This window comes from Amblyraja radiata, chromosome 29 (genome assembly GCF_010909765.2).
Source record: "Amblyraja radiata isolate CabotCenter1 chromosome 29, sAmbRad1.1.pri, whole genome shotgun sequence".
NCBI lineage: Eukaryota > Metazoa > Chordata > Chondrichthyes > Rajiformes > Rajidae > Amblyraja > Amblyraja radiata.
Window position 1 is genome coordinate 3,336,014 of NC_045984.1, and position 26,055 is coordinate 3,362,068.

At 47.5% G+C, this 26,055-nt stretch overlaps 1 protein-coding gene across 1 annotated transcript; it reads left to right on the forward strand.

Moving 5' to 3' along the window:
• The first annotated feature begins 5,431 nt into the window (after window positions 1-5,431).
• micos13 (mitochondrial contact site and cristae organizing system subunit 13) lies at window positions 5,432-24,836 on the forward strand. Its single transcript, XM_033046447.1, has 4 exons — window positions 5,432-5,580; window positions 17,036-17,192; window positions 21,461-21,512; window positions 24,615-24,836. Exons 1-4 carry the CDS (start codon window positions 5,552-5,554, stop codon window positions 24,719-24,721), a joined length of 345 nt encoding a protein of 114 aa, XP_032902338.1. The 5' UTR covers window positions 5,432-5,551; the 3' UTR covers window positions 24,722-24,836.
• Window positions 24,837-26,055: the final 1,219 nt, after the last annotated feature.

Sequence of the window (26,055 nt, forward strand, 5' to 3'; positions counted from 1 at the left end):
AAGTTTGAACATGTGGGGGCATCAAAGGTTACAGGGAGAAGGCAGGGGTTGAGAGGGAAAAATAGATCAGCCATGGTCGATTGGCCGATCAGACTCGATGGGCCAAATGGCCTAATTCTGCTCCTATGTCTTATGTAACCAATGGGGAAACTCAAGATTTGTAAATACAGCATAACTTAAATCGCTATATTGTCCCTGCACATCGGTGAGACCGAGCGTAGACTAGGCAACCACTTTGCCTAACACTTGTGTTCAGTCCGCCAAGGCCTGCTGGATCTCCCGGTTGCTAACCATTTTAATTCCCCTTCCCGTTCCCAGACCAACCTTTCTGGCCTGGGCCTCCTCCATTGCTAGAACAAGGCCCTATGCAAATTGAAGGAACAGCTCCTCATATTCCACTTGGGTAGTTTACAACCCAACAGTATGAACATTGAATTCTCCAATTTTAAGTAATACACCCCACTTCACCCTCTTGATTTGTAAGTTTGCAGATGACACTCGAGTGGGTGGCATTGTAGATAGTGAAGATGGTTGTCAAAAATTGCAGCAGGATCTACATTGGTTGGACAGGTGGGCTGAGGAATAGTTCATGAAGTTTAATACTGAGAAATGTGAGGTATTGCATTTTGGGAAGTCTAACTAGGGCAGGACCTATACAGTGAGTAGCAGGACTCTGTAGAGCGTTGTAGAGCAAAAGGATCTGGTTGTGCAGGTGCATAGTTCCTTGCAAGTGGCATCACAGGTAGAGAGGGGGATCAAGAAGGCTTTCGGCACATTGGTTTTCATTAGTCAGTATCGATTATATAAGTTGAAGGGTTGTGTTACAATTATACAGACATTGGTGCGGCCGCATTTGTAGTATAGCGTTCATTTTCGTCACCCTGTTATAGGAAATATGTTGTTAAACTGGAAAGGCTGCAGAGAAAATTTAGGAGAATGTTGCCAGCACTCAAGGGCCTGAGCTATAGAGAGAGGTTGTGCATGTTAGAGAGAGAGGTTGTGCATGTTGTGCACTTTATTCCTTAGAGTGAAGGAGGATGAGGGGTGATATTATAGAAGTGTATAAGATCATGAGAGGAATATATATGATAAATGCACACTGTCTCTTGCCCAGAGTAAGGGAAATCAAGAACCAGAGGACATGGGTTTAAGGTGAGGGGGGGGGGAAAGATTTAATAGGAACCTGAGGGGCAATTTTTTGTGGTAGGTATATGGAACTAGCTGCCAGAGGAGGTAGTTGAGGCAGGTACTATCACAATGCATAAAGAAAAAATTTAGACAGCTACTTGGCTAGGAAGATTTTAGAAGGATATGGGCCAAACGCGGGCAGGTGGGACTAGTGTAGTTGGGGCATGTTGGTTGGTGTGGACAAGTTGAGCCGAAGGACCAGTTTCCACGCTGTATAACTCTGTGACTATCTCTTTCCTGTCCTGCCCACCCCTCCCCCTTGAATCTAGTGTTCACCCACTGTCCCACATCACCCCCCCCCCTCACCCCCATGCCCTTTTACCTATATCCATCCCTCTGATTGTTTCTGGCACCAGTTCTATCCTTAGCCTGGCTCCATTCAATCTCTAGCCTTTGTCGCTTACTCCACCCATTTGCCAATCTAACCCCCCTCACCTCATCTACCTATCACTCACCAGGCCTTTCCTGCCCCCACCCCTTTTTTCCAGCCATCCCCCAACCCCCCTATATAGCGTGATTTAGAACATCACGCTATATCTTACCAAATCAATTAACCGAACAGTGGCCTTATTCTATCTTGCATGCAAAATGTTTCTCAGGACAATTTCCCTACCACCGTGTAATTAATAATATTAACTACCTTTATGAAATTTTAAAAAACGTTTATAAAAACATTCACTATACACTTTAGATATTGTCTGAAACTTAATTCGATGGCAGGTCGAATGTAGGGAGAATGTGTACAGTTATATAGTGCATACCTTCCCCTTAAGAAGATCCTCAACAGCATCAATGTACAGAGGGACGTTGTGGTCCAAGTCCATAGCTCCCCGAAAGTGGCAACACAAATAAATAGAGGGGTAAAGTAGGCGTATGGATTGTTTGCCTTCATCCATCATGGCATTGAGTATAAGTGTCAGGATGTCATGTTACAGCTTTATAGGAATTTGGTTAGGCTGCATTTGGAGTATTTCCATCAATCCTGGTTGCCCCATTAAAGGAAGGATGTGGAGGCTTTGAAAAGGGTTCAGAAGACATGTTCAAGTTCACCGACATCACCACCGTTGTTGGACGAATTACAGATGGTGATGTGTCAGTGTATAGAAGTAAAATCGATCGATTGACCAAATGATGGCAGCACAACAACATGGCTCTCAATATCAGTAAGGCAAATTAATTGATTATGGACTTTGGAAGAAGAAGGATGAGGACCCAAAATCCTGTTTATGTCAAAAACTTCAAATTCCTGGGCGTGCATATTTTCAAAGAGCTTTCCTGGACCCAGCACACTGGTGCAATTATAAAGAAAGCACATCAACGCCTCTACTTCCTGAGAAGATTACAGAGATTTGGTATGTCAGAGAGGATTCTCTTGGACTTCTACAGGTGTACAGTAGAGAGCATATTGACTGGTTGCATCACGGCCTGGTTTGGCAATTTGAATGTCCAGGAACGTAGAAGACTGCAAAAAGTTGTGAACACTACAGTCCATCACCGGCTCTGATCTTTGTAGGTTTGGAGGTTAATTGGCTTGGTAAAATTGCAAACGTGTCCCCAGTGTGTGTGTAGGATAGTGCTAGTGTGCAGGGATTGGTGGTCTTTGTACATCAGCCAATGAAAGTAAGCATGCAGGTACATCAGACAGTGAAGAAAGTAAATGGCATGTTGGCCTTCATAGCGAGAGTATTTGCGTATAGGAGCAAGGAGGTCCTACTGCAGTTGTACAGGCCCCTGGTGAGACCACTCCTTAGAGAATTAGAAGTATTGTCTTCTAATTTGAGGAAGGATATTCTTACTATTGAGGGAGTGCTGCATAGGTTCACCAGGTTAATTCCTGGGATGGTGGGACTGACATATGATGAAAGAATGGAACGACTGGGCTTGTATTCACTGGAATTTAGAAGGATGAGAGGCAAATTTAAAGAAACACTAGAACAAGGGGGACCCGTTGGGTCCCGTCCCCTCAATGCGCTGTTGTGGGGGGGCAGCCTTCAGCGTCACACACACACTAACTAACCACCCTCCCCCCACACACACACACTAACCCACCCCTTGATATTATATTAATATTATTCATTCGCTCCTTTTACCCCATCCCCCGCCCTATCCACTCACATAGCCCCCAACTGCGCAGGCGCAGCTGGGGTGGGGGGTGGGGGGGGGGTAGAGATTGAGGGGTGGGGGGCGCGCGGCATTACAGGGGAGGGCTGGTTCCCGAACGCAATACTCCACCACTCACCCATAGGTCACGATATTCACCACTCCCGAGAGGGAGGGAGGGCAGAGAGGGAGGGGGAGCAGAGGGCGGGGGGCAAAGAGGGAGGGGGGGCAGAGAGGGAGGGGGGCAAAGAGGGAGGGGGGCAGAGAGGGGCAGGAAGGGAGGGTGGCAGAGAGGGGGGGGCAGAGAGGGAGGGGGGCAGAGAGGGAGGGGGCAGAGTGGGAGTGTGAGGGGGAGGGCGTAGAGGGAAGGGGAGGGGGTAGAGGCAGCACCTACCCAGGTTGTAGAGCAGCAGCCTCCCCACCAGGCGCCGTGCCCGAGCGAGGCTGCAGCCGACGTGGACCCAAGCAAGACCTGGGGCGATCAAAAGCGGCGAAGGGCCGGCAGATTGTGGCTTCCGCAAGGGTAAGCCCACCCACCCGTGTGACAGACGATCGGGCGGGGGAGACAGAGAGGAAGTCGTCCCCCGTGACAGCCAGAAATCGGCAGGTGGGATCGGGATCACCAGCGAGGAAAAGACGTCACGATTCCCCGAGTCCCTGCGATCGACGGAGGAATCGCAGGTCCCCATAAACGGCCTCTCCCAGAGAGAGTAATGGGCGTCCGGGCCACCTTCCCACCATGCTGCCCCGCGCCCGCGTGGCGATAATGACCACTGCCGCCATGTACTAGAACTTCAAGGAGCCCAGCGGAGCGCGCAGCACGACCTGAGCAGCAGTTTAAAAACGCTAAGTAACAAATTTAAAGAAGTGAAAGTTAAGAAGCCAAGAAGTACAGAAAACAGAACAGGGGTGACGTCACTCGCGGCATGAGCAGAGGCAGGCAGTCAGATCCACGGTGATGTCATCAGCGAGACCATCTCATTTATTTTTAAAGTTATTTGAGATTTGTGAACATTTTCATAAATAACTCGAGAAATAATGCGTGAAATTTTCAGATGTCGATTTTTGACATCATGGCGTAAATCTCTATATGTAAAAATGTCACCGTTAGCACGTCGTGTTTTCGATGAGATGTGAAACGCAGACGAACATCACACACACACACACACAAATACATACAAGGAAAGAACAAAGGGAAGAGATAAGACTTTTGCCTTCCATCACAGTGAGGAGGTGTTGGAGATTCACTTTGATGGATGTTTGTGTAAACTGTGTTAAGTGTGTGTCTTGGTTTTTTGTGTAATGTCATGACTGTAGGAATGAAATTTCGTTCAAACCTTGTCTGTTTGAATGACAATAAAAGCATTCTATTCTATTCTATCCAAGATAAGTATAGAGATATTAAATTCTTAAGGGATTGGACAGGCTAGATGCAGGCAAAAAATTCCCGATGTTGGGGGAGTCCAGAACCAGGACACAGTTTAAGAATAAGGGATAGCCCATTTAGGACTGAGATGAGGATAACCTTTTTCAGCCAGAGAGTTTGTGAATCTGTGGAATTCTCTGCCACAGACGGCAGTGGAGGCCAATTCACTGGATGTATTCAATATATATAGCTCTTAGGGCTAACAGAATAAATGGATTATGGGGAGAAAGCAGGAAAAGGTACTGCTTTTGGATGGTCAGCCATAATCATATTGAATGGCGGTACCGGCTCGAAGGGCCGAATGGCCTACTCCTGCACTTATTTTCCATGTTTCTAATCTTCCAGAAGTTGGCTTAGTCTGGAGCCCAGATGCTGACTGGTCCCCAGTAGTTGACGAGTCCCCAGGTAGATGTTGTTTAATCCTCCAAAAAAAAGCAGAGACAACCTTCACTCAACCTTGCCTGGCCAAGGGCGGGGGGGGGGGGGGGAGCTCCCCCGCAGGCTCGCGCACGCGCCGGGGGCGGTCCTGGCGTCGCCGCTGCCAGCACCAAACATGGCGCCCTCCATTGGCGACACGATGATGAGCCCGGAGGGGAGGGGGGGGATACAGTCCGAGGCGGCAGAATATAACGTCGCCTATTTCCTTCGCTCCATAGATGCTGTTGCACCCGCTGAGTTTCCCCAGCAATTTTGTGTACCTGCGGCAGAATAACAGTTGCTCACGCGCTCGCTGTCTGCGGATGACGCGCCGCGGTCAGGGGTGAAAGTTGAGCGGGTGAGGTGGGCCCGGGGGCCGCTGGGAGTTGTAGTCTCTGCTCCCCCCTCAAGTGCCTGCAGATGGCGTCGCGGGCGCTGGCCGCCGTCAGGTGAGTGGGACAAGGGGTAGCGGCGGGCGGAGGGACAATAGCTGCGGCCGCAGGGGTAACGGCTGCCAGGTATGGTCGCTGCTGCGGCTGGGGCGCGGCCTCGCCGTCTGGTCCAGGGCTGCAGCGGGCAGCGGGCAGCCGCCTGACATTGGGCCCCGGCTGCAGTGGTCACAGGCTCATCGTTTGTAGGTTAATTGGCTTAGAATCATAGAGTGAAGCAGCTTGGAAACAGGCCCTTCGTCCCAACTTGCCCACACCCATCAACATGTCCCAGCTACACTAGTCCCACCTGCCAGTATTTGGTCCATATCCCTCCAAACCTGGCCTATCATGTACATGTCCAAATGTTTCTTAAACGTTGGGATAGTCCCAGCCTCAACTACCTTCTCTGGCTGCTTGTTAGATGCACAAACCACCCTCTGGGTAGAAAAAATTACCCCTCATGTTTGTATTAAATCTTCCCCCCTCACCTTAAACCTATGTCCTCTGGTTCTCCATTCCCCTACTCTGGGCAGGAGACTGTGCATCATCTACCCGATCTATTCCTCTCATGATTCTGTGATCTAAGATCACCCCTCATCCTCCTGCACTCCAATTAATTAAGTCCTAGCCTGCTCAACCTCTCCCTATAGCTCGGGCCCTCAAGTCCTGGCAACATCCTCATAAATCTTCTGTGCCCTTTGCAACATGACAACATCGTTCCTATAGCATGGTGCCCAGAACTGGACACAATACTCTAAATGAGTTGGGCTGAAGGGCCTGTTTCTGTGCTGTGTGACTCTAACTCACCTGGTCAGGCAACATCTGTAGAGCGAAATAGACAGGCAAGGTTACAATACAATACAATACATAGAGGGTCGAGATCCTTCTTTAGACTGGGTCTCTTGCAGAGCGCACCTCAGAGAGGGTCAGGGTAGAAACTAGCTGCACCATTTCCCCAGCACCCTCTCCCTGCAAGTTTGCAGCTCAATCCCGATAGAAACTTCCCTCAGAAGTGGAGCAAGCGGGTGATTGATGTGTGGAACGAGCTTTTGGAGAAGGTAGTTACAGCAATATCAGGTGATAAGTAATAGGAGTAATAGTAATACTCCGACATTCAATCATGGCTGATCTATCTCCCTCCTAACCCTATTCTCCTGCCTTCTCCGCATAACCTCTGACACCCGTACTAATCAAGAACCTATCTAACTCTGCCTTAAAAATATCCATTGATTTGGCCTCCACAGCCTTCTACGGTAAAGAAATCCACGGATTCACCACCATCTGACTAAAGAAATTCATTCTCATCTTCCCAAAGGAATGTCCTTTAATTCTGAGGTTATGACTTTTAGTCCTAGACTCTCCCACTAGTGGAAACATCCTCTCCACATCCACTCTATCCAAGCCTTTCACTGTTTGGTACATTTTAATGAAGACCCCTCATTCTTCTAAACTCCAGCGAGTACAGGCCTTGTGCCGTCAAACGCTCATCAGGTTAACCCACTAATTTCTGGGATCATTCTTGTAAACCTCCTCTGGATCCTCTCCAGGGCCAGCACATCCCTGGTATCCCTCAGATATGATGCCCAAATAAATTAAAAAAACATTTGGCTAGATACATGGAAAAGAAAGGTTTTCACCATGTCAGCACTGGCTCCTCTCCTGTGGGGTGTATCTGTTGCAACTGAACCATCCTAGCACAACCAGAGAGAGCAGTCCTGAACTACTTTCTACCTCATTGGGGACTATCTTTGATTGGGCTTTATTGGCTTTATCTTGCACTAAACGTTATTCCTTTATCATGCATCTGTACAGTGTGAATAGCTCAAACGTAATCATGTATTGTCTTTCCGCTGGCTGGTCAGCACGCAACAAAATCTTTTCACTGTACCTCGGTACACGTGACAATAAACTAAACTGAACTGATCTGCAGCCTTGCAGGTAGAGGGTTTTGGGGCAATGGTGCAGCCTGCTTTGACCCTGACCTTATCTGAGGTGATCCAGCCTGCCTGATAATTTCCCTCCATCGATGTTGCCTGACCTGCTGAGTCTGAAGAAGGGTTTCGGCCCGAAACGTCGCCTATTTCCTTCGCTCCATAGATGCTGCTGCACCCGCTGAGTTCCTCCAGCAATTTTGTGTACCATCCTGAGTTAGAATCATAGTCCTGCAGCATTGAAACAGACTATTTGGCCCAACTCGTCCATGCCGAATAAGATGCCCCATCTAAGCTACTCCCATTTGCCTGCATTTGGCCCACATCCCTGTATACATTTCCTATCCATGTACAGTGCATTCAGAAAGTATTCAGACCCCTTCACTTTTTCCATTTTGTTATGTTACAGCCTTATTCTAAAATGGATTAAATTCTTTTTTTTTTTAATCATCAATCTACACACAATACCCCATAATAAAAAAAGCAAAAACAGGTGTTTTGAAATGTTTGCAAAGTAATTAAAAAGAAATAACAAAAATATCACATTTACATAAGTATTCAGACCCTTTACTCAGTACTTTGTTGAGGCAGCGATTACAACCTCAAGTCTTCTGGGGTATGACACTACAAGCTTGGCACACCTGTATTTGGGTCATTTCTCCCATTCTTCTCTGCATACCCTCTCAAGCTCTGTCAGGTTGGATGGGGAGTGTCGATGTACAACTATTTTCAGGTCCCTCCAGAGATGTTTGATCGGGTTCAAGTCCGGGCTCTGGCTGGGCCACTCAAGGACATTCACAGAAGTCATAAAGCCACTCCTGCGTTGTCTTGGCTGTGTGCTTAGGGTCGTTGTTCTGTTGGAAGGTGAACCTCCACCCCAGTCTGAGGTCCAGAACGCTCTGGAGCAGGTTTTCATCAAAGATATCGCTGTACTTTGCTCCGTTCATCTTTCCCTCGATCCTGACTAATCTCCCAGTTCCTGCTGCTTTAAAATATCCACACAGCATGATGCTGCCACCACCATGCTTCACCGTAGGTATGATATTGGCCAGGTGATAAGCAGTGCCTGGATTCCTCCAGAAGTGACGCTTGGAATTCATGCCGAAGGGTTCAATCTTGGTTTCATCAGACTAGAGAATCTTGTTTCTCATGGTCTTGAGAGTCCTTTCGGTGCCTTTTGGCAAACTCCAAGTGGGCTGTCATGTGCCTTTTACTGAGGAGTGGCTTCGTCTGGCCACTCTACCATAAAGGCCTGATTGGTGGGGTGCTGCAGATATAGTTGTCCTTCTGGAAGGTTCTCCCATCTCCACAGAGGAACTCTGGAGCTCTGTCAGAGTGACCATCGGGTTCTTGGTCACCTCCCTGACCAAGGCCCTTCTCCCACGATTGCTCAGTTTGGCCGGGAATCCAGCTCTATGAAGAGTACTGGTGGTCCCAAAGTTCTTCCATTTAAGAATGATGGAGGCCATTGTGCTCTTCGGGACCTGCAATGCTGCAGAAAATGTTTTATACCCTTCCCCAGATCTGTGTCTTGACTCAATCCTGTCTCGGAGGTCTACGGATAATTTTGAGTGTCATAAGAAAGGTCCTGAATGCTTATGTAAATGTGATATTTCAGTTATTTATTTTTAATTACTTTACAAAAAATTCTAAACACCTGATTTTGCTTCTTCATTCTGGGGTATTGTGTGTAGATTGATGATTAAAAAAATGAATTTAATCAATTTAATATAAGGCTGCAACGTAACAAAATGTGGATAAAGTGAAGGGGTCTGAATACTTTCTGAATGCACTGTATCTGTCCAAGTGCCTACCTTAACTACCTCCTCTGACAACTCGTTCCATACACCCACTACTCTGAGTGGAAAATGTTGTCCCTTTAGATCGTATTTCTCTCTCACCTTAAGCCTTAAGGTGAGAGAGAAATACGCTATCTTAACCACCCTATCTACCTGTGACATCACTTTCAGAGAACTATATATCTGTACTCTTAGGTCCTCTGCTCTACACATTCCCGAGGTCCCTACCATTCACTGTGCAGGTCCTGCTTTGGTTTGCCTTCCTAAAACGTAACACTTCACACTTACCTACGTTACACACTCCATCTGTCCACTTGCCCAGCTGATCAAAATCCTGCTGTAATTTTGATGTCCATCTTCACTGTCTAGTATACTTGCATCATCTGTAAGGTTACTAATCATGATTTACACATTCTCAAGTCTTTGATTTAAGCCACAAAAAGCAACGACCCATGCGACGTACCATTAGTCAAAGGTCTCCAGTGTGAAAAACACCCACTATCGCCAATCTTTGCTTCCTTCCACAAATACAATTCTGTATCCAGGCAGCTAGCTCTCTCTGGATGTTATGCGATCTCACCTACTAGAACAGGCTAGATCGGAATGCGGAACCTTCTCAAAGGCCTTGCTGAAGTCCATATGGACAATATCTATGGCCCTGCCCTCGTCAACCTTCTTGGTTCCTCCTGCATTGTGTATTTTGCTGTATTAGACTTGCTGCTTGGTATCAGGGTTTGTTTGTTTCTGTGGGGCAAATCTAAGTTGGGGGATGGATTTCTGTGGGTTACAGAATGTGAGAATCAGTAGCTCTCCGATTAAAAATCACATCCTATAGTGAGGTTGCGAACCCATGTAAATAGATTGGTGTTGCTCCCACATTAATAGCAGTGTGAAGATCATGTCCATTCTCTCCAGATGGACAGAATACTTCTGTAATTAAGGGCACGAATCTTCTGCAGTTCAGAATCGACTTTTGGCAGTGACTTACCCTGTGGCATACAACTGGAACACTCCACAGCAATTACTGAGGAGTAGAAAGAAAGGACTGCAGATGCCAGTTTGCAGAAAAGGACCAAAGTGCTGGAGTAACTCAGCAGCTCAGGCAGCATCTCTGGAGAACATGGATTGGTGACGTTGAAGAAGGGATGAAGAAGAAAACTTCATCTGTCTATGTTCACCAGAGATGTTGCCTGACCTGTCGAGTTACATTTGTACTTTGTGTCTAATTACTGATGAGTAGTTGGAGTCGTTTTCCCTCGAATAATGTGTTTCTCCTAGTGTGGACAGTGGCGGACTGACCAGGGTGTCAGCTTGCCTGATGGCAAGTGGGGCCCCTATATCAAGTGGGCCCCTGATGAAGTGGGCCCCCTTTGTCTCCTGGCAACCAATATTTTTAGACCCAGTCCGCCATTGAGTGTGGATGATGGGATTGTGCATTCATGACTGAAGCATTTCACTCTGGTTTAAATGTTATCAAGTTTGCCATCTGTCTGTGTAGCAATGATTCAAGTCAAAGATGTGATCATACTTTATTGTTACATGTACCTAGGTACAGTGAAATTCTTTGTTTTTGCATACAATCAGGTAAAATCATACAGCAGACTTGATCAATACAGGTGTCAGAGTTTATGGGGAGAAGGCAGGAGAATGGGGTTAGGAGGGAGAGATAGATTAGCCATGATTGAATGGTGGAGTAGACCTGATGGGCCGAATGACCTAGTTCTACTCCTATTCCTTATAACCTTATGATTCACCATCGAAGTACACACCATAGAAGTGCACAAGTAAACAGTTGCCGTGTTTCTGGTGCCAAAAAAGTGTCCAAAGTTCTTAGTTCCATCTTATCATCTCGCGGCGGCGAATCAGGCCCGCCAGATCTGTCTTTGTTCTTGGCAGCCCCTCACCGGGTTCCGCTTTGTTCTCGGCGGCCCCTCCCAGGTCCTTCTTTGTTCTCGGTGCTATGGTCCGCTGGGGCTCTCTTTGTTCTGGGTGGTATGGCCCGTTGAGTCTCTCTTTGTTCTCGGCTTTTTCCCCGAGTTTCCCCTTGTTCTCTGCAGCCTGCCTGCCGAGTTGTTCTCAGCCCGCCGGTCGCTCAGCTCTGTGGCGCATCCCAGGTGCCTTCTGCCGCTGCTCGACGCAACTCAGGAGCAATACTATTATTATTTTAAGCTTAAAGAGACTGCGGGCCCTAGAACAAGACAAATAATGCAAGAACACAACAAGACAAATACTGCAAGAACTCAGTGGGTCAATCAGGCTTTGGGGGGTAAAAAGTGTAAGTTGACGTTTCGCGTCGAGCACCTGCATCAGGACTGAGAGGGAAAACTGGCAGTGTGTAACTGTGTGAGGGGTAGGTGGTACATAACCGGTGATAGGTGGAACCACAGAATAAGACATAGCAGTAGAATTAGGCCAATCAACCTATCGAGTCTGCTTCGCCTTTCGATTATGGCTGATCTATTTTTCCCTCCCTCCCCCATTCTTCTGCCTTCTCCCTCTAACCTTTGACACCTTTGCTAATCAAGAACCTATCAATCTCTGCTTTAAAAATATCCAATGGCTTGGCCTCCACTGCTGTCTATGGCAGAATTCAACATTCACCACCACCTAGCAAAATAAATTCCTCCTCATCTCCCATCTAAAGGCATGTCCTTTTATTCTGAGGCTGTGCCCTCTGGTCCTCGAGTCTCCCACAAGTGGAAACATCCTCGTCACATCCAGTCTATCTCTGACTATCTTTAATCGGGATTTACTAGGATTTTATCTTGCCCTAAACGTTATTACCTTTATCATATATCTGTACGCTGGACGGCTAGATTGTAATCATAGAGATTCTTTCCGCTGACTGTTTAGCACGCAACAAAAAGCTTTTCACTGTACCTGGGTGCACGTGACAATAAACTAAACTAAACTATCTAGGCCTTGCATTATTCGGTAGGTGGACAGTGGCACCTGCAATTGGGTCCTTAACATTTTGACGCAGCGGCAACAAACAGTCAGGGTGGGCAGCCGTATATCAAGAACCATCGCAGTGAGCACTGGCTCACCCCAAGGCTGTGTCCTGAGCCCCCTGCTGTTCAGTCTGCTTACCCATGACTGCACTGCCAGACTCAGCAACAATTACATCATCAAGTTTGCTGACGACACAATAGTGATGGGTCTCATCAGTGACAATAATGAGTCGGCATACAGGATGGTGGAGCTGCTTACAGAGTGGTGCAGATCTCACAACCTCACCCTCAACGTGGACAAGACGAAGGAGATGGTGATTGATTTCACGAGGGCTGGCAAACACCATCATAACCGCTGCACATTGACGGTGCTGCTGTGGAGAGGGTTAGCAGCGTGAAGTTCCTGGGAGTTCACCCAGCGGACGACCTGACCTCAACGACCAACACCACAACAGTCATCAAAAGAGCACAGCAGCGGCTCCACACCCTCCGGAGACTCAGGAAAGCAGGTCTCCCTACTGTTCACCTTACCACCTTCTACAGGGGTACCATTGAAAGCATACTGACCTACGGCATCACTTCCTGGTTTGGGAGCTGCAAGGCCTATGAACAAAGACAGCTAAACAGGATAGGGAAGACAGCCCGCAGGATCATTTGTGCCCCCCCCTTTCCTTTTGGAGATCTACCAGAAGGGCTGCATCCGCAGAGCCATCCCCATCATTAAGGACCCCTCCCACTACATCTTCTCCCTCCTGCCATCTGGGAAGAGGTACAGGAGTATCAGCTGCAGAACCAGCAGGATGCTAAACAGCTTCTTCCCACAAGCAATAAAAATGGTTAACGGACTGTGTGTCCCCTCCCCATACACATACACCCCCACATCTAACCTCGCCCAACACCTTGACAGCTAGACACCTGTCAAGGTAAAGCCACTGAACAGCACCTTGAAATTGTTCCTATGTTAGGGATCGATTGTTCTGCCTGAATGTCTGTTTTAGTTCTATTTTAGTTCTATTTTAGAGATGATAATTTTTAACATGTAAGTATTTATTTCTGTTTTTATTCATTGCACTGACGACAAAAACTGATGAGAAACAATTTTTTGTTTCTTCTGTGTATGCAAGTACTCGGTGAAATGACAATAAAGTGAATACTGAATAAATAAGATCCTTTCAACCTTCTAAAACTCCAGTGATTACTGGCTCAGAGCCATCAAACGCTCCTCATAGACTAACTTAATAATCCTTGGATCATTCTCATAAATTTCCTTTGGACCCTCTCCAATGCCAGCATTTCCTTCCTCAGATAAGGGGCCCAAAACTGCTCACAATATTCTAAATGAGATCTGACAAGTCCCCTATAAAGCCTCAGCAATACATCCTTGCTCTTATATTCTAGTCCTCTCAAAATGAATGTTAACATATCACTTGCATTTCTTACTACCAACTCAACCTGGAAATTAAGGGGACCGGTAGAACCAGTTGGGGCAGGGAAGGTGAACAAAGGGAGAGGCAGTCCCAATAGACATGTCAAACCTTTCGGTTGACTCATCACATTTCCTCCAAATACAGGGCGTAGCTATGGGCACGCGCATGGGCCCCAGCTATGCCTGCCTCTGTAGGGTACGTCGAACAATCCTCGTTCGAGACGTACCAGGGCCCCATCCCCGACCGCTACATCGACGGCTGCTTTGGGGCCACCTCCTGCACCCACACACAACTAACTGACTTCATCCGCTTCACCACTAACTTCCATCCGGCACTCAAATACACCTGAACCATTTCTGACACTTCCCTACCATTTCTTGACCTCACTATCTCCATCGCAGGTGATAGACTTTTGACCGACATCCATTATAAACCCACTGACTCCCATGGCTATCTAGACTACACTCCTTCCCACCCTGCTTCCTGTAAGGACTCCATCGCCTACTCCCAATTCCTCCGTCTACACCGCATCTGCTCCCAGGATGAGGTGTTCCACACTAGGGCATCGGAAATGTCCTCATTCTTCAGGGAACGCTGGTTCCCCTCCCCTACCATAGATGAGGCTCTCACCAGGGTCTCTTCAATACCCCGCAACACTGCTCTCTCTCCCCATCACCCCACTCGGAACAAGGGCAGAATCCCCCTAGTCCTCAGCTTCCACCCCGCTAGCCGTCACATACAACAAATAGTTCTCCGTCATTTTCGCCACCTCCAACGTGACCCCACCACTCGCCACATCTTCCCATCTCCCCCCCCCCCCCCCCTGTCTGCTTTCCGCAAAGACCGCTCCCTCCGTAACTCCATGGTCAATTCTTCCCTTCCCACCCGCACCACCTTCTCCCCGGGCACTTTCCCTTGCAACTGCAAGAGATGCTACACTTGTCGCTTTACCTCCCCCCTCGACTCCATTCAAGGACCCAAGCAGCCGTTTCAGGTGCGACAGAGGTTCACCTGCATCTCCTCCAACCTCATCTATTACATCCGCTGCTCTAGATGTCAGCTGATCTACATCGGTGAGACCAAGCGTAGGCTTGGCGATCATTTCGCCGAACACCTCCACTCGGTCCGCATTAACCAACCTGATCTCCCTGTGGCTCAGCACTTCAACGCCCCCTCCCATTCAGAATCTGACCTTTCTGTCCTGGGCCTCCTCCATGGCCAGAGTGAGCACCACCTGGAGGAGCATCTCCTCATATTCCAATGGGCAATGTGCATCCCAGTGGCCTGCACATTTACTTCTCCAATTTCCAGTAGCCCTTGCTGTCTCCTCCCCTTCTCAACTCTCCCTCTTCCCTCTTGCTCCTCCTCTTCCTTTCCGCTTACCGCCCCCCCCCCCCCCCGTATCAGTCTGAAGAAGGGCTTCGGCCCGAAACGTTGCCTATTTCCTTTGCTCCATAGATGATGCCGTACCCTCTGAGTTTCTCCAGCATTTTTGTCTACCAATAGACATGGGTGTGTGTGGGAAGAGAGTACTGGAAAGTGTGGGTTTCCCAGGCTACCCGACTGGAATATGAGATGTTTAGACTTTAAAGATACAACGCAGAAGCAGGACCTTGGGCCCACCAAGTCCGCGCCGACCAGTGATCACCCGTATAAAGCACTGTCCTACACACTACGGATTATTTACAATTTTATTGAAGCCAATTAATCTATAAACCTGTACGTCTTTGGAGTGTGGGAGGAAACCGGAGCACCCGGAGAAACCGCACGCAGGTCACGGGGGGAACATACAAACTCCATACAGACAGCACCCGAGGTCAGGATCAAACCCGGGTGCCTGGCGCTGGGAAGGAGCAACTCTACCACTGTGCCGCCCACTGTAGTTGAATTCCTCTGCATTGTTGACCACGCCTTGCCAGAGAGTGCATCTCTTCCACCCTGACACGGATGATGTGCAGAGGGATCAATTTGGAATGAACAGCAGGATTTTGTTCAGGATCTGAGTAATTTCGTCCTTGCCCTCAACTACAGCTTCTGTTGTCGCCGAATAATGTAGAACTCTGGCAACATGCACTCTTATCCAGACACACTTTATTTACTTGTGCACAAGGAGAGCAGCATAGGGCGACACGGTCGAGTAGCGGTAGAGTTGCTGCCTTACAGCGCCGGAGACCCGGGTTCGATCCCGACTACGGGTGCTGCCTATGCAGCTTGTACATTCTCCCCGTGACCGCGTGGGTTTTCTCCGAGATCTTCAGTTTCCTCCCCCATCTGTCCAAATGTCTAAAAATATTGCCTCAACCACCTCCTCTGGCAGCACGTTCCATATTCACCACCCTATTAGTGAAAAAGTTGCCCCTCAGGTCTCCATTAAATCTTTCTCCTTTCAGCTTAAACCCATTTTCTCTGTTTCGTGATTCCCCAACTCTGGGTAAAAGACTCTGTATTTAAAACTAAACTTAATAAATGATGCTGGAGGAGGCAGTTCCATCTCTTCTGGGCATTATGAAGCATGTATTCAATCCTGGACCAGATGGAGCATATTGCTCCCTCGAGGCCTTGATGCTCTACTAGGAATTGATGCATTTTAGAATGTATATGTTTTATGATGTGACAAACAGCGGGGATGGAAAATGATTGTGCTCAGTCAAGTGTAAGGAAACAGAATCGAAGGAAGGCAGCAAGGAGGTGGATGGATGGGATCAGAGAATGAATGCTCTGTCTGTGGCAAATTTTGGATTCAGTCGGTGTTGAGCCACCTTGGAAAGCCCATGATGGAGTTAGCAGATTGGGTTACCAGGAGTCTACACCCACTTGCGGGCAAATATCAAGGTTTGGCTGATGTCTCTAACAGTTTTATTCTTATTTCTCTGTCTCATAATGGCTTCTTTGACTTTCATTGACACAACTTTGGTCCTCATGTTGAGAATCAGCAAAACAAGTTTTCAAAGGTTATGGTAAGACTGGAGGAAAGACTAGGTGCTGTGAGCTCTCTTATACATGCATTAAGGAGGCAATAACAAATACCTGTGAAGCCATGTGTCCCAAACATTATGGTGCCATGAAATGGGGGGACTGTGTAAACACTGCTGTAATTTCTACATGGTGAAACCAAAATGTGTAAAAATACCCTTTAATAAATCTGACAATGTGCACTTTAACCACATGTGATTTTTTTCTATTGCAAATCTTAAATTTTGGAGTACAGAGGCAAATAAATAAATGATGGGTCTTTGTCCCAAACATTATGGAGGGCACTGTATAAGATGGGTGGGCGGACTGGTACGTGACTGTATGGTGTTCTGAGCTAGTCTTACTGTTCTTGAAATGAAACTGAAGTACATTGTCATGGTTTTGTTTTCTAGGATCGTTACAAAGACTGGGATAATTGGAGGCAGTGTGTACCTTGCCTACGACCAGGGCTTGTTGGGCGATGGTGAGCAGAGTTGCAAAGTGCTGAACAAGGTGTCGGTAGCAGTGCCAGAGGCTCTCGACCAGTGGTCCAAGTACTTTGAAGTGGAGGTACAGTACACCACTCGTCCTCTGTCCCTGTGTTGCTGTGGGGACAGCACACCAGTCCCAATACAGCTGCTCTTTGTGTTTAATGAATTTAAACTTCCTACTTGCTGCGGTGGGATTTAGACTTGTATCTATGCATCAGTAGTCCAGCCCTTGATACAATTATATTTCTGTAACCACTCTGCTACAGTATCCTGCTGAGGCTCTATAAGGTGCTGGTCAGGCTGCATTTGGAGCAAATATAGGCCCCATACTTGAGTAACGATGTGCTGGCTCTGGAGAGGGTCCAGAGGAGGTTTCCAGGAATGAGTGGGTAAGCATATGATGAGTGTTTGACAGCACTGGGCCTTTACTCGCTGGCGTTTAGAAGGTTGAGGGGGGACCTCATTGAAACTTACAGAATAATGAAAGGCACAGATAGAGTGAATGTGGAGAGGTGGGAGAGTCTAGGACCAGAGGTCATGTCCTCAGCTTTAAAAGGCGCTCCTTTCGAAAGGAGGTGAGGAGGAACTTCTTTAGTCAGAGGGTAGTTAATCAGTGGAAGTCATTGCCACAGATGGCTGAGGAGGCCGTGAGTGGATATTTTTAAGGCAGACATAGACAAATTTGTGATTAGAACGGGTTTCAAGGGTTATGGGGAGAAGGCAGGAAAATGGGATTAGGAGGCAGAGATCAGCCATGATTGAATGGCAGAGTAGACTTATTGGGTCGAATGGCCTAATTCTGTTCCTATAACGTGAACTTGTGAGAAAGCTCATAAAGGACACTCCAATAATGGAGTAACTCCACTGGTCATGGAGCATCTCTGGAGAAAAGGAGTATGTGATGTTTTAGTTCGAGGCCCTTCTTCGGATATTTTCTCCAGCGATGCTGCCTGATCCACTGAGTTACTCCAGTTTTTTGTGTCTAATCTTCAATTTAAACCAGCATCTGCAGTTTCTTCCTACACACTCCAATAACGACCAGGTAGTCTTTTAATAAGGAAAAACAAGGAACTGCAGGTGCTGGTTTACAAAAAAAGACACAAAATGCTGGAAAAAATCAGCAGTTCAGGCAGTGCGTCTGGAGAAAATGGATAGGTGATGTTTTGGGTCGGGGCCCTTTTGCAGACTCTAGAAGTCTGACTACTTGATATGAGACTGAAGTATATTGTAGACACAAAATGCTGGAGTAACTCAACGGGACGAGCAGCATCTCAGGAGAGAAGGATTTGGTGACGTTTCGGTTCGAGACCCTTCTTCAGACTGATGTCAAGGGAGTGGTCGGGACAGATAGAATGTAGTCGGGGATAGTAAACTGGTGGGAGAACTGGGAAGGGGGAGGGGATGGAGGGAGAGGGAAAGCCTGGGCTATTTGAAGTTAGAGAAGTCCATGTTCATACCGCTGGGGTGTATCGAAATATGAGGTGCTGTTCCTCCAATTTGCACTGGGCCTCACTCTGACAATGGAGGAGGCCCAGGACATAAACGTCAGATTGGGAATGGGAGGGGGAGTTGAAGTGTTGAGCAACCGGGAGATCAGGTTGTTTAAGGCGGACTGGGCGGAAGTGTTCAGTGAAACGATCACCGAGCCTGAGTTTGGTCTTGTGGATGCAGAGAAGTTGACACTTGGAACAGCGTATACAGTAAATGAGGTTGGAGGAGGTGTAAGTGAACCTCAGCCTTACCTGGAAAGACTGGTTGGGTCCTTCGATGGAGTCGAGATGGTAAAGGGACTGGTGTTGCATCTCCTGCAATTGCAGCGGAAAGTACCATCCAAGGACCCAAACAGTCTTTCTAGGTGAGGCAGAGGTTCACATGCACCTCCTCCAATCTCATCCACTATATCCGCTGTTCCAGGTGTCAACTTCTCTACATCGGTGAGACCAAGCGCAGGCTCGGCGTTCGTTTCGCCGAACACCTCCGCTCAGTCCCTCTTAACTTGCCGGATCTCCCAGTTTCTCAGCACTTCAACTCCCTCTCCCATTTCCAAGCTGACCTTTCTGTCCTGGGCCTCCTCCATTGTCAAAGTGAGGCCCAGTGCAAATTGGAGGAACAGCACCTCATATTTTGCATGGGTATGAACATTGACTTATCCAACTTCAAATAGCCCTTGCTTTCCCTCTCTATCTCCTCCCCTTCCCAGTTCTCCACCAGTCTTACTGTCTCCGACTATATTCTATCTTTTTCCCGCCCACTCCCGACATCAGTCTGAAGGAGGGTCTCGACCTGAAACGTCACCCAATCCTTCTCTCCAGAGATGCTGCCTGTCCCGCTGAGTTACTCCAACATTTTGTGTGTACCTTCGATTTAAACCACCATCTGCAGTTCTTTCTTACACATCTGATGTATATATATTGTTTTCAAAATGACAGACTCAAGAAGTCTGAAGAAGGGTCCCGACACTAAAAGCCACCTATCCATGTTCTCCAGAGATGGTGCCTGACCTGCTGAGTTACGCCAGCACTTTGTCTTTTTTTACATCTTTTAACAGCGTAAAGGGCCTGTCCCACGAGCATGCGACTCCATGCGGCAAGCGCGACCTAACGTGGTCGCTTGTGCCGTACGGCCTCGCGGGGCCGGTCCCACTTCGATCGCTGGAGCCGTATGGAGTTGTGCGGAGCTGGTCCCGACATCGCGCGGGGCTCCAAAAAACTGACCGGGTTAAAAAATTCCGCGCGGCAACGGCCTGCCGGCCTGCAGCCGCCTCGACGCCGTACGCCCGTCGGACTTCGCTCGAACTTTACGTCACTCACTCGACCTCCATGCGTACGGCGTTGAGGCGGCTGCGGGCTTTAGGTCGCGCTTGTTCGCATGAAGTCGCATGTTCGTGGGACAGGCCCTTTAGTTCAGCAATAATTACTAGTCTGCTGATGGGGGAGATATAGATCTTTAACATACTCCCATGAAACCTTTTTAGACCGGATCTATAGAGCAGTATTAAGGTACTGGAACAGGCTCTTCGGCCCACATTGTCTGTGTTGAATATGATGCTGTTAAACTAATCTCATCTGCCTACCTAAGTTCCCATTCCTTCCATTCCCTGCGCTTCCATGTGTCTATTTAAAAGCCTCTTAAACGCCACAATTGTTTCAGCGTCCACCACCACCCGTGATAGTGCGGTCCAGGCGCCCACCACTCAATAGTGTCTTAGTTTAGTTTAGAGATAGAGCATGAAGATATTTCCTACAGCCGACCTTGAAGGCGCTGGAGGCGATACCCCGGTCCCTCTCGCGTCCGTCGTCGTCAGTGGCCCGCCAGGCTCTTCTTCCCACGGGCGTCACGCTGAATCTTCGTTCTCGGTGGCCGCCGGGTCCGTTCTTGCACGGGAGCTTCCCTTCTGCGCTGCGCCGGCGTAATCTTTGAAGGTCTATATAGCTCCATCTAGTGGTTTGAATTGAATTTGAATTGAATTGAACTTGCTGACTGCACAGGAATGTAGTTTAGAGATACAGTGTGGAAACAGGCCCTTCGGCCCACCAAGTCCGCTCCGACCAGCGATCTCCACACACTTGCACTATCCTACAAACCAATTAGCATACAAACATGTACGTCTTGTGCATGGAAGCACCCTGGGAAAGCCCATGCAGGTCACGGGGAGAACGTACAACTCCGTACAGACACCACCCCTAGTCAGGATAGCACCTAAAGGGCCTGTCCCACTTGGGCGACCTAATCCGTGAGTTCTGGCGAGTTTGCCCTCGACTCGTACTCTCAGCATGGTTGTCAGGAGGTCGTAGGAGATCTTCGTAACTCTCCTTCATGTTTGAGAGTGGTCTCCGCGTACTCGAGGCCTCAGCTAGGTCGCGGCGTTTTTTTCAATAGGTTTAAAAATGCCCGCGAGTAAAAAAAGGTCTCCATGGAAAAAATAGATACTTTTTTTACTTGTTGGTTTAGTCGTAGTAGGTCGCAGTTGGTCATGTTAGTCATAGGTAATCGAGGGTAGTCGAAGGTAGCCGTAGATAGTCTTCATCATAGTTGAAGGAAGGTCGAAGGAGATCGTCTTCACTCTCCACTATTCGGTGTCCAATTTTCCAGAAACTAGTCGTAGCTAGTTGAAGCTGGTCTTCTACATAGTCGAAGGAGGTCTTCAACATGACATTTTTTCAAACTCTCCTAAACTCTTCTAAACTCGCCAATTAGGTTGCCCAGGTGGGACAGCCCCTTTAGTCTCTGCAACTATGCCACCATTCACCGTATTCAGAATTACTGAATACTTTGAGTGTAACGATTTTCTGAACTCAGCTGTAGAATAAATAGTAATGTCTGATGTTTTTTTAATTCTTTCTTCAGCTGCCAGAACTTCCCAAAACAAATGTCCCCGTCGCTGAATACTGGAATTCAGGTAAATGAGTGAAATGTTCATACATTGACGTCAGGTAAAGGCAATGATTATTGCAGGCCCGTTAATGTCAACGTGCCTGCTCTGGTGCAAGTGAACTAAGGCTTTGAGTGGGAGACACTTGGTCGTAGAGAGGCAATGGGCATAATTTAATGTGCATGCACAAGCAACTACTGTCAGTCAGGAGGGGGCATTCTGCGCTTCTTCCCCAGTTGCTCAGCACTGCAACTCCCCCTCCCATTCCCAACTCCCGCAGCACTTTAACTCCCCCTCCCATTAGCAATCTGACATTTCTGTCCTGGACCTCCTCCATTGTCAGAGTTGAGGCCCAGTGCAAATTGGAGGAACAACACCTCATATTTCACTTCGGTAGCTTACACCCCAACGGTATGAACATTGACTTCTCTAACCTCAAATAGCCCTTGCTTTCCCTCTCCCTCCATCCCCTCCCCTTCCCAGATCTCCCACCAGTCTTACCGTCTCCCACTACATTCTACCTCTGTCCCGCCCACTCCCCTGACATCAGTCTGAAGAAGGATCTCAACCCGAAACGTCACCCATTCCTTCTCTCCAGAGATGCTGCCTGTCCTGCTGAGTTACTCCAGCATTTTGTGTCTACCTTCTTCCCCTTTTGTATGATTGTGCCTATCTATAGTAAGATTTTTATTGAATTGTGTGCAAAAAAAGAATTTAACTGTGCCCAGGTACAGGGCCTTCCTGTAGTACTGGATTTTTGGGTTACTGCACATTTAACAGAAACCGAGGGCAGAGAATAAGAAGCTTATGGTGATACTTGTGGAACATAAATACCAGTAAAGGCATGAGACACAAGGAACTGTAGGTGCTTGTTTAGAAAACAGCCCAAAGTGCTGGAGTAACTCAGTGGGTCAGGCAGCATCTAACATAGATAGGAAATGTTTTGGATCGGGACGCTTCTTCAGACTGATTGTAATTTGGGGGGGGGGGGGGTGGTAGAAGGCTGGGAAAGGCAGGTAGCAGCAGGACAAAACCTGGCAAGTGATAGGTGGATACGGGTGAGGGAGTTTTGAGAGGCAGGTGTGTGGGCCGGCCCCTCAAAGTGCCGGAAAAAAAGAGGACAAGGAGAGAGGAGTGAAATGTGAAGCCCAGGGAAGGGATATTGATGGAGTGGGAGAGGGGGAAGAAGGGGGAAGGGGGTGAGATAGTGGGAGCAATGGATGTGCTGCCAGGTGGGCAATAGGGAAGAGAACGGGTAGGGTTGGTGTCACAGTAAATTGGAGAATTCAATGTTCATAATGTTGGGTTTAGACTTTAGAGATACAGCGCAGAAACAGGCCCTTCGGGCTACCAAGTCCGTGCCGACCAATGGTACACTAACCTAATTCAGGACCATTTTTTTTCAACTTACCGAAGCAAATTAGCCTATGAACCTTTACGTTTTTGGAGTGTGGGAGGAAACCAGAGCACCTGGGTAAAACCCACGAGGTCACAGGGAGAATGTACAAACTTCTTACAGTCTGTAGTCAGGATGGAGCCCACGTCTCTGGCGCTGTAAGGCAGCATCTCTACCATTGCACCACTGAGCCATCCCCGGGGTTGTGTGAGCTACCCATGTGAGGTGCTGTCCCTCCTATGGCCATAAGTGATAGGAGCAGAATTAGGCCATTTGGCCCATCAAGTCTACTCCACCATTCAATCATGGCTGATCTATCTCTTCCTCCTAACCCCATTCTCCTGCCGATAACCCTTGATGCCCGTACTAATAAATAATCTATCTATCTAAGCCTTAAAAATATTAATTGATGGTTTCCACAGCCTTCTGTGGCAAAGAATTACACAAATTCACCACCCTCTGACAAAATAAATTCTTCCTCATCATCTTCCTCAAGGAACGTCCTTTTATTCTGAGACTATGGCCTCTGGTCCTAGACTCTCCCACTAGTGGACACATCCTCTCCACATTCACTCTATCCAGGCCTTTCTAGTGGGCATAGGTTTAAGGTGAGACGTGAAAGATTTAATAGGAAACCGAGGAGTGACTTTTACACTCTGGGTACATTCAACGAGCTGCCAGAAGACTTCTGGACAGGTACTTGGATAGACAAAGCTTGCAGGAATATCGCACTAGGTTAGATGGGGCATCTTGGTCGGCATGGATGAGTTGGGCCAAAAGGCCTGTTCCCTGACACTGACTGCGACCAGGCTTGGGTGTGAAGTGCTCCACATTCAAGTAGGCCCCTGACCAAGGGGAAGAGTGTTAGAGAAGATGCTGTAATGCTCAGGCCGCCTGCAGTGTGATATCTCAGCAGCACCCATGTCACTAGAAAAATACTGAAGTGGGAGAGGGTCCATATAGGTTGATGAGAATGATCCTGGGGATGATTGGGTTCATGTATGAGCAGTGCTTGACGGCTCTGGGCCTGCACTCGCTGGAGGTTAGAAGGATGAGAGGCGAGATACATAATTCCCTGAAAGTGCTATCACCAGGGTGTAAATAGGGTGGTAAAGAAGGCTTTTGGTACATTGGCCTTCATCAGTCAGGATATTGAGTATAGAAGCTGGGATGTTATGTTACAGTTGTACAAGATATTGGTGAGGCTGCATTTGGAGTATTGCGTTTACTATTCGTCATCTTACTGTGGGAAGACTTTTATTAAGCTAGAAAGAGTGTAGAGATGATTTACGAGGATGTTGCCAGAAATCAAGGGCCTGAGCTATAGGGAGAGATTGGGCGAGAATTTATTTTACCTTAAAGTGCAGAAGGCTAAGAGGTGATCTTGTAGAAGTATATAAAACCATGAGGAGAATTGATAGGATGAATGCACAGAGTCTTTTACAGGGGTTGGTGAGAGGGGAAAGATTAAATAGGAACCTGAAGGGCAACTTCTTCACTCAGAGAGTGGTGGGTAAATGGAGCGAGGAGTCAGTTGTGCTGGTACTATAATGGTATTTTAAAGACACTTGGACAGGTACATGAATAGGAAAGTCTCAATGGGATATGGGCCGAATATGGGCAAGCGGGGCTAGCTGAGATGGGGGAACTTTGGTTGGTATGGATGAGTTGGGCGTGTTTCTGTAATGCATGACTCTATGACTGAACCAGCTATCATTTGAATGATTTTGCAGGAATTGAGAGTATTGTATCTTTCTTGTCGAATGCACCGACAAAACTCAACGAATATACGGAGACGGGATGGCAGTACATCAAGAAGATGACTAGCAGCACCGAGTGAAAAGCACCATCATTAACTTCACATATTATGTTCATGACTTAACATATTATGTTCATGACTTGAATGTAACAACATGTAAATATTATATGATGGTAATAAAGTTTATTTAACTGATTTTATAGTTTCCTTTTGAGCCCCTTGTGGTCAGTAAAACACAGCAGTAATTCAGTGACTGTCACCTTTTATATTGATTGATTACAAGATATAGTTTGGACACAGGCTCTCGGACCCCTCGAGTCCACGCCGACCATTGATCACCCATTCGCACTAGTTCTCTGTCCTTGTAGGGGCCACTTTCGCAACCACTTCCTACAAACCTGCACGTCTTTGGGATGTGAGAGAAAATTAGAGCACCCAGAAGAAGCCCACGCAGTCACAGGGAGAACGTGTAAACTCCACACAGACAGCAGCCAAGGTCGAGAGCAAACCTGGGCCTCCGATGTTGTGAGGCAGCAGTTGTACCAGTTGTGCCACTGAGTCGCCCGTTGTTTATATGTAAACATGGGCTGGTGTGATTTCTACAGTGGCTGACAAGTTGTCCTTTCCAGTTAGACAGAGATTCACATGTCCCTCTATTCTCATCTACTGCATCTAGTGTTCCAGATGTGGCCTGTACACCGGGGAGACCAAATGTCGACTCGGTGACTGCTTTGTTGAACACTTACGCTCAATCTACCTAGGCCCACAGGATCTCCTGTTTGTCAACCATTTCAAATCCCCTTCCCCTTCCCATACTGACCTTTCTGTCCTGGGCCTCCTCTATTGCCAGAGTGAAGCCATGCACAAATTGGAGGAACAGCACCTCATATTTCGCTGACAAACCCAGCGGTATTAACATTGAATTCTCTACTTTTTATTAACTACCGCTTATACTCTCTTCCCGTCCATTTTGCTCCACCCTAGTCTGTTTAGCTGCAGTAACTCAGCGGGTCAGGCAGCATCTCTGGAGCATCTCTGGAGAAAAGGAATAGGTGACGTTTAATAAAAGTTTCCAACGGTGATGGAAAGACTGGAGGAAAGACTAGTTGCTGAGAGCTCTCTTATACCTGCATTAAGGAGGCAATTAAACACCTGAGCAATTACAAACGCCTGTGAAGCCATGTGCCCCAAACATTATGGTGCCCTGAAATGGGGGGGACTATGTATAAACAGCTGTAATTTCTGCATGGTGAAACCAAAATGTATAAAATACCCTTTAATCAAATCTGACAATATGCACTTTAACCACATGTGATTTTTTTAATTACAAATCTCAAATTGTGCGTACAGAGGCAAATATATAAATGATGGGTCTTTGTCCCAAACATTATGGAGGGCACTGTACATAAATTTGA

Excerpts from the sequence above, each read along its gene's own strand:
- micos13 (XM_033046447.1), top strand. The coding sequence starts at position 5,552 with ATGGCGTCGCGGGCGCTGGCCGCCGTCAG. Across the intron at positions 17,193-21,460 it reads CCAAGTACTTTGAAGTGGAG|CTGCCAGAACTTCCCAAAAC; the intron begins GTACAGTACACC and ends TTCTTTCTTCAG. Across the intron at positions 21,513-24,614 it reads CGCTGAATACTGGAATTCAG|GAATTGAGAGTATTGTATCT; the intron begins GTAAATGAGTGA and ends ATGATTTTGCAG.